At 38.7% G+C, this 9,095-nt stretch overlaps 3 protein-coding genes across 3 annotated transcripts; 2 read left to right on the top strand and 1 right to left on the bottom strand.

The window, feature by feature from the left end:
* Positions 1–7: 7 nt before the first annotated feature.
* On the top strand, positions 8–1,563 carry CBG14796 (the record flags this gene model as incomplete). Its single annotated transcript, XM_002644735.1, has 3 exons — positions 8–58; positions 1,225–1,304; positions 1,380–1,563. 3 exons carry the CDS (start codon positions 8–10, stop codon positions 1,561–1,563), a joined length of 315 nt encoding a protein of 104 aa, XP_002644781.1.
* Positions 1,564–2,784: 1,221 nt separating this feature from the next.
* Positions 2,785–4,216, top strand: CBG14795 (the record flags this gene model as incomplete). Its single annotated transcript, XM_002644734.1, has 2 exons — positions 2,785–2,869; positions 4,095–4,216. 2 exons carry the CDS (start codon positions 2,785–2,787, stop codon positions 4,214–4,216), a joined length of 207 nt encoding a protein of 68 aa, XP_002644780.1.
* Positions 4,217–4,699: 483 nt separating this feature from the next.
* Positions 4,700–6,413, bottom strand: Cbr-inx-3.1 (the record flags this gene model as incomplete). The annotated part of the gene is made up of 3 exons (XM_002644733.1): positions 4,700–4,840; positions 4,895–5,882; positions 6,274–6,413. The coding sequence occupies 3 exons, from the start codon at positions 6,411–6,413 to the stop codon at positions 4,700–4,702; spliced, it is 1,269 nt and encodes a 422-aa protein (XP_002644779.1).
* Between the last annotated feature and the right edge of the window lie 2,682 nt (positions 6,414–9,095).

Raw genomic sequence — 9,095 nt, 5'->3', positions numbered from 1 at the left:
GAGCTCCATGTGGTGGAATTCTACATGTAGGATCGAAATATTTCTGGAGTTTGAAAAAGTGAGTGGGCGATGATTCCGAAACATTTCTTTCTCTTTTTTATGTTTCAATCGGAAATTTATGATACAGTTTTATTTTAGAAGTTCTTCTCAGCAAGAAAAGACATCGTATGGGTTTTGGGGATACGGTACTCATTGATTATGAGCGCTCATTTTCAAGAGCTTGTGAGGCAGATAATACAGGAGAGAGAAAGACATCAAATAAAACCAATTCAAAGTATGAATGGCGAATGATTAACTGTGTGAGCTGATCAAAAAGAAACAGGCCATAATTATTGGGAAAGTGATCAGTTGTGGGAACTGTGGAAATGTTTCGTGGGAGTTTCAAAGTAGATTGAGCACTGCGAAAATTCTCGAGTTCAATGTATGAACTCTTATTTACAACTTTGATAAATTCCAAAAATTTTGATATTACCGATAGAGAACTCCTCCGAAATACCGTATGCCTAATAAAAACCTACCAAATTCTTTAACTTTCAGCTCAATTGTCTCGGTTTTTATGAGAGATATCAAAAATATATCAAACTGTAAAATATTTGTGATATTATGATAATTAATTATCAGTTGCAAATTATTGATATGTTTAAAAGGAATTGAGATAATTGATCTAAAAGTGCACTTATGGTATTTTGTTATCACAGAACTTTTAATCTAGTATTTCTGAATGGATCTGATGTTGTTCCAGATTATTATAATCACTTATTTTCAAACTCTTAGCAAAAGGCAACTTAATAAAAGCCGATCACTGTGGCACGCCCCTTTTTATTTACATAAACCAAATTAAATCCTCACAAAAAGGAACTCAGAAAGAAAAGCTATCGTAGTTTTTTTTTATTTTATTTTCTCTCATAAATGAGGTCTGAAAAGAAAGAAGGTCATAAATCTTGGAAAGCGCTACTAAAAGGATACCCAAAAATCTTATTTCATTTCTTCACGCTATCTTTCCGAGATGGATGAATGGCTACCGTAGTCTCATCTCATTTCCTTTTTTGAAAAGGAGCTTGCGTACTCGAACATTAATCTGTTAGGTGTTTCTATATCCTTTTCAGATGATTGATATTGGAAGAAAATTGTAATTGGAAAATTCCTCATTTCAGGTTTTACCAAAAAATCTGCTCTTATTATAATAAAATTATTGTTTCAATCCAAATCATCTGTTTTTTTCAGACACTCTTCTTGGGCACCCGACTCGTCTCGGTTACGAAATGTCGGTTTGAATGCACAAGCTGCAATCATAGGAAAATCATGTGAGTTTTAAATCAATAGCTTATTTCACTTTTTTCATTCTGAATTTTTTTCAGATAATCCTTTCAAAAAAAAAGATTCAAATTGCTGCATCTAACAACTCGTCGTCAACAGTCATCAGTCATCAGTGACACAGTCATCAGAACATTGTCAAGAAATCAGAATTCAATCAAGCTTCATCTACTCGCTCTTTCTCTTCACCTCTTCTACTCGTCAGCTGGCGCTGCGCGCTATCACGGACCAAAAAGATCTTCCTGGTGAAGAATTAGCAATTTCATACGGGCAGTACAGTGCCAACTGTACATTAATCTATTTATTTGGCCTTAGTTAACCGGTTAGTAAAAAATTTTGAAAAACTCCAAAAATATTTCTCACCCCTACCTTTGCTGCCTAGCTCTCTACCTTAGCTCTGTGGACCTTCCTTCCAAGGAACTGTACAAAGTACCTCACAGTAGTCGGTTCTTCTCAGAATTGAGCTACTACTTTTTTTTGTATTACCTCGCCTTTTGCCGTCACCTCTTTTGTAACTACCCTCACTCCTATACTCATTTTTTCCCACACCTCACGTATTTTTTGTATATTATTTAGCGCCTCATTCACTTATTTTTCATTCCATAGATATTTTGCACCCCTCATATACTCCCCCTCTCACCTCCCAACCACGCTGGTCGTGTATTACCTCATATTTTATTTTTCTCACACCCTCATTTTATTTGGTATTGGAAAAACCAAACCGCCTCTGGCTGCTCCAGATCTTTTTAGTACAGGTTCCTATTCTAATCTCCCTTCAATATAGTCGGGTTTAGCCCAAAACATGGAAGTTTTTCGTGTCTTGAGAGCTTGAGGAAGTACCGATTATTGAGATCTAAGTTCTTCTAGACATCATGACTTCCATTGTTTAGGTAGGCTTTGTTTCCAAACTGGCATTAGAAACTCCGGATTGCAAATCATCACAGATGAGGTCCAATTCGAGTTCTGCTCCTTACTGGTAAACATAGCATTTGGTACATCATAGTGATGGCTACATCATAATGATGCTAAACAATATTTGTTTCATTTTATTACTCCCATTTTTAGTAGAAACAGTTATTTCTCACCAACTGTTACATTCCAAGTAGAAGACTTTGTGAGAGGTCTTGTATTTGAGTCTTCTTTGAAAATTGTATTCCTTGATTGATGTTCTTTTATTGTATGTTCTGATTCTGATGACACCTGATGACGTTTTTGTTGAATAAAGTGATTTGAATCAAACATCGATTGACGAACACAATAAGACATCATTGACTATTTGAGCCATTGTATAGAGAAGGAAAGGTGCGCAACTAGTATTACAACTGGAAAATTCAATATTTGCAGCAGTAAACAGTCTTAAGCGCAAACAGACGAAACGTTCAGTACAAAACTTACACACTAACAACACATTTTTGTCAGTTTTCCATTTTGTCACTTGACATGTTTAAATTGTTGCCTACTATTTTCTTGATGGTGCTACTGGCGATTTATGTTGGAAGTCAGATGACTTGCAATCCAGTGTGTACTCCACCAGCTTTCTGTGATACTAATACAGGTAAGTATTGATTACGGGTGTCTGACAACAGAAAAAAAACTCAGTTTGACTTACTAAGTAAAAAATGGTCTAATTTTTTTACTTAAAAATTATCCCAACATTTTTCATACCTTTGAAAATTTCAAATTTTGCATAGTTAACATGAAAAGAGACAATTTCTTAAAATTAACACCGTTTTCAGCCAGTTCTTATATCTTGTCGAATGCACATAAACAAAAACAGTTTTCTAGAAAACGAATTATCGGAAAATAGCTAATTTCGGTATACAGCAATAGTTTTTCCCGGTAAACTGTTTTCTTGTATTAGATATTAGAAAAAAATTGTTCACATATGAATTTTTTGGCAAATAGGTTTCAAACTTTTTCTAATGCTTTAGCTAATTGCCATCAGTCGTATAATCAGTCACTCTAATAGAATGAGTCCCATAACATCACATTTTTATTTCGGATCTTGTGAAAGATACGAAAAAATTATCGACTGACAAAAATTGGTGATTTTTTGTGAACATGTTTTTAGTTGAACACATTTTGATATTTTGCCTAGAAAATGAATTATATAGACTTAATTGACAGTTTGAAAAGCAGTGTTGTTGATTTCAAAAGATACTTTTTTTCTCCGAGAAACTCAAAATCGATAAATTTTTCATTATGGCAAGTTACCGTATTTCCTACAATAAAAGCCTATGGGCTTCTTTTTCAGGGTGAGCTTTTCTTAAAGGTGGGCTTAAATTGAAGAGTGGGCTTCTCTTATTCGATGACTTATTTTCAAAAAATTTAATTTAAAATGCAGAAATTTTAGAATTTGAAAGTTAAGACTACAGAAATTCATTGTTTTGGAAAATTCTAAATTTTTATTTTTCGATTCTAAGTTTCAAAAATTTATGCAATTGTGTATTTATGATCGGTCAGATATCATTAGAAAAAGTAACAGAATCTCATTGAAACATATCACTCAAAAAACGGACCGCGAAACTGTGGTATTTTCTCTCTCATAAGTCTTGAAAAATACAGTCTTGAAAAAAGTTGCTTCGTTGGATTTTCAAATAAATGTTGACGAATACTAAAACTAAACTTTGATTTTATTCAGTATAATCTGAAGTTTTTGAAAAGTTTGGTAAATTCTGGACTTCTTCTATAGGACTCCGAAGATCTTTCACAGAAAAAATTTGGTTTAACAATTTGAAAGCTGCGATGTTTATCTTTTACAGAGATTTATTGAATTTTAGGAATCTGTCGTAACTTCCGCCAAGCTTTTAATGGGCCTGTTCTCATCCAATGCGCCAACTGTCCAGCTGGAACGCAATGCGATTCCAACACTGGAATCTGCAGAACCTTCCGTCAGCCTTGAGTTTTTCATTCTAAATAATTGTATTCCTTTCATTTCGAAATATCCTATTTTCTAGAAAATATCTGCTCTTTTTCAATAAATCATTGTTCTGCTCTCAAAAAGTTTTATTGTTACATACGTAGACTCGTAATGTTTGATAACAAGATTTGAAAATGTCGAGGGGTGAATAGCTAAGATATCGATGATAGAAATAAATTTGTTAATGAACTATAAAACAGTTTTGAGGGTTCGGATGAAAGTGTTGGTCAAATATGACATGAAAAAGTCGAGACAGGTTCTATAATAGATCTGTTGAATGACAAGGTAGTTTACTGAGTGGATTACAAGATTGTCGTTGGTTGCCAACGTGAACAAACAGTTAGGAAAGATTTTGACACAATAGGGGTCAGAGAGGTGTGTGAAAAACAAAAAGTGAGATTCGAAGGTAGTGTTTTGAGAATTGGATTTGTTGTTGAAAGGGATTAGGGGGTGGGGTTAAACGATTCACGAGTGTTTGATTGGATAGTCTGGAACCATCAGTCCCATCTTCTCTGGGGTGTAGAGATGCTCATGGGGACCCTCCTCGATACCTGGCGATGTTGATTTGGTGGAGTGACCGTGGTGGACAGGGCGGGCATACGGATCCTGAAAGCTTGGTTGGTGTTCGAAACGGTTATAGGTTAGACAAAAGAAACTCACGTTTTGGAGGTAGTTGGCAAACAAGCTCTGGCAGATTTCCTTAGTCACCATTGCTCCGGCATGATCATCAATGAAGCGCATCAGAAGGACACCGTCTTGTTTGAGTCCGTGGTTGGCGAACTTTCCGATTGGAATGCGAGACGACTCATCCTTGAAGTTGTGGAGTGGCCCGCTGAGCAGGGATCTGATGTAGTTGTGGCGAGAGCTGTCGATGCTTAGTCTCCAGATTGTGCAGATGGTGTTGATCAAGGTGGTGATCAGAACGAAGACGAACCAGAACCAAATGAACAAGTAAATCTTTTCGTTGAACATATTGATCATGAGTACGCATTGGACAGTGTAGCGGTGAACGTTGGCAAGCTTTCGTACCGAGAAATCGCAAAGTGTGACACGTGGGAACACTCCAGAATCCTGCCATTCACGTCCAGCATACAAGTCGGCAAAAGTGTGGAATCCCCAGAGGAAGGTCTCGTTTCCAAGGAACTTGTTAAGGATGATGAATTGGATGAGGACGTTGCCAAGGTACATAAGCTTGATGCAGATGTAGAGCAATGAAGTCATCGAGCCGAGTCCTTTTCCGAAGCGGTAGCAATAGAAACGACCGTATTCGTTTTTGGAACGAGTCTCCAGAATGTCTTCAATGAATCCGACCAATTTGTTGATTCCCTTCTTTCGAGTCTCAGAGTCACTGGAACGAAGAGCTTCGGCCTCGCTGATCACAGATGGGAAATCCAATCCGCATTGCTTGTAGAGAGACGACCAGATCCACGATGGTAGGTAGAACATGAACGCTTGGATGGCAAGAACGATCGGTACCCACTGGTAGTAACCGATTTCGGCTTTTTGTCGGTCCTCAACGTCGCCGGGAATCTCGGAGCGTTCCGGAATGAAGAATGTATTCTGGATGAAGCAGTAGTCTTCTGCGTATTGCTCCCAACCGCCCTTAAATTCCATTGGCATCCAACATTGAATGGCTGATCCTACGTATCTGTAAAGAGAATATTGTTTATTATTGTTACTCCAACGTCTGTTCCAAGGGGGGCATTAGCTCATCTGACGAAAGCCCATATGACAGAAACCCCCTGTCTTTCCGATCTATCAATGACACCACGTTCACACGTACATGCGCGTTTCCAAAATAATTTATTCATACAGTGATCCTAGCACACTTCCTTCCTACCACCGCGATATCGAAATCAAAGATGTGCAAACACAAACACCCCGCTTAGTCTATCCTAGAGCACTTGGTTCTCGGCGCAATTGAACCGTAAAAGAGCTTGCTCTTTCTGTCCAAACGGAAATTAGTTTTTGGCAAAGGAAACCCCCGCAAGGTACGGTATCTGTAGATATGTTCCCCGAAGTTTGGGGCTCAAACTTACTGTTTGCAGGAGACCATGATGGAGAAAAAGGCGAGGAGAGTGGCGGTGGTGACATAACTGAGACGATCCACGGCATCGTCGAAAGTCTTGGCTTTGAATGTATTGGAGAGCCACCGGTCGATGAACGGGACACCCAACATTGCTTCTGAAAATCGAATATGAATTGTGAAATGAGAAACTGTATGGATTTATAATAACAAGATAAGTGGATGAGAGGAAGAGATTGATGACGAAAAAAGTTAGGAAATCGGTAAATATTACATGGAAAATGACGTGTGTGATGGGATTCCACTACGAAATAACACATTGTGAATGGTAGAGGAAGCTACCGAGCACAGCAGATGGCTACTGAATGTCCCAGAGTAAAAGCAAAATGAGACGTCCATCTGGTAAAACTGCGCACAGGGTGTGGGGTGGTGAAAGGACGGCGGGACGCTCACCGTCCCCCCCGCCAACAATGAATGGTCAAATGAGTTGAGGAGACTATTGGTCCCGCGCGGGGACACACTCACAGTGCGCGCACAAACACACATAATACACGGTGAGGGCGGTGAGTGTGGTGAATGCGCGGACCATACGAGCGTCGAAATGGTCCGTCCTCATTGAGAAGATAATGAGAGATGAAGAGACGCAGACAAAAATCGGACGACCCTATGCAGAGAGGACGGGGTCAACGGTCCGTCCACTATGCTTAAGAAACACTACAAATCAATAACCTGTCTATTATTGGAGTGAGGAGACTGTGTGGTTGGTGGGGCATGGGAAAAAGAGTCTGGGAAAATCTAGGAGAATGAAGACCTATGATGTGGAACCGAATGGTAGGAAATCCAGGATGAGCTAGAGGACTCAACTGTATAAATTATCAACTATTTGTTTGCATCGCAGGTGCAATTCAAAAGGAGATAAGTTAAGATATGCATCTCTTGTAGACACTACCACTACACTTATCACATCTTATCTCACAAGGCCGTCACCTCGACCGTCTCCAAGATGCCTATCATAATTATGATGAGAACGCCGTACAAGTTTTGAGTCACGTACGCATAAAAACGGAACACATCAAAAGTGAGCCATTGAGCTAACACTTATAAGGAAATAAAAAGAGCTTTTATCAAAAGTTGTAAAGCGTGTGGAACGTTTGATGATGGACGACAAACATAGCTCACGCATGTGGCCGCCTTAATTCCCTTATATGTCGTTGTTTGAACTGTAGAACGGAAAGTGAGAAATGGGAAGAATTGGTCACTCTCTCTCTTTTGGTCAGTACAGCATAGTACCACTTGGGAGAAAGGTGTGCATAATGGATAAAGGGTCCGAGAACGAAAGTGGTAGTAAATCAAAAAATCACACATACTCGCACTATTGGAAACAGAGGACCTCTTGAGACAGACGTTTTTTCATCCATATGATTAATGAGGGGTTCCCCCACACATTAAGAGGTCAGATGATGCAAATTTGAGAATCAGATTACGGTATCGATAGTTGTAAATATGTTGGAAGACACTTGGCGTATGTAAAAAGAGCACATAAAGAACATATACATTACCAGACAGATGTGAGCATATGCTGCCGCTGATGCTCAAAAGCGCCGATTTCCTGCGCGGCACATCCGATGCGATAAAACAGAGTAAAAATCACCTGTCGCTTCAGAGTACCAAAGTTAAAGGAAAACCGCGGTGATTGCAAAAAAGAAACGTCTCGGAGAGTGGGAGGAGACAAAAAAAAGTAACGGATTTTTTGATTCTAAGATTTGTTCTGTTTGAATTAATCGAGCAAATACATTCGTATCTCGTATCTCTTATTGAATGTCGCAGAGCAGTGGATAAACGCAATGACACTGATACTGTGCCATTTAGGATCGTGTTTACATACACACTTCAGATATTGGAAGGCTCTTGTTCTACGTGTTCATCTTCATTCTTCTTCTTTTATTCTAGATGATGCACTAGGCACCATCATAATGAGATGAGCATGTTAAGACTCAAGATTCGCGGGGGAGGTCGAAACAATGGAAGTGAGCGGATGAAGAAAAGCGGGTAGCGAGTTAGAACAAAAGGTCAAAAGGGAACAAAGTAACAATTGGAACAAGTGAAAAGCCATATGTCTGAATGAAACGTTGAATGAACTTCTAAGACTTTCCACTAAATGAATTTCAAATCTTTAGAAATTTCTGAATCCTCCTGAAACAAGGCACTCAATTTCCGAATCAAGTAGTGATTGCTGTTCTTTTGAAAATATTTCAAAAAACTGTGCGAGTGAGCTTAATAAACTCTCGCATCACTGTTCTATCAAAAGTGTGAAACTGTGCGTCTGAGCTGTTAAGCGCGGAATCGGCAAAGATTCGCAATCAAAATAAATTGGCGGGTTAGTGCAGCAGTCGACTTTCCCCTCCCCTATTTTCTATCAAGAGTAGATGATCAAATAGATCGCAACTCAAATTGATGAAAGCACCACACAAACATTTAATAGGCACATTCTTTTCTTGATAATTGTTAATTTCGGGGCTCTCTCTTGACTACTCGACTTTTGTAAAAGTTTTTGCGTGTTATATGTATTACGTGAGGATGTTTTACTTTTTGATGAGTGGGTTGGATGTTCTATGAGATTTGCTGGGATTGTCTGAAACATGGGTAGCAAACTTACCGTAAAACCTCTTATAGAACAACACCCGGATCGTCCACTTTGAGCCTATATATCTCACTTCTTTTGAAAGGTATCAAAAAGTGGTCAACTAGTAAAATGTTTATCAGGGTATCAGCAACATTTTACTAGTTAGCCACTTTTTGATATCTTTCACAAAAAGTGAGATATATAGGCTCAAA

Source organism: Caenorhabditis briggsae (assembly GCF_000004555.2).
Source record: "Caenorhabditis briggsae complete genome, chrX, whole genome shotgun sequence".
Lineage (NCBI taxonomy): Eukaryota > Metazoa > Nematoda > Chromadorea > Rhabditida > Rhabditidae > Caenorhabditis > Caenorhabditis briggsae.
The sequence above is the reverse complement of the archived record's forward strand: the minus strand, read 5'-3'. Positions and strand labels throughout refer to the sequence as shown.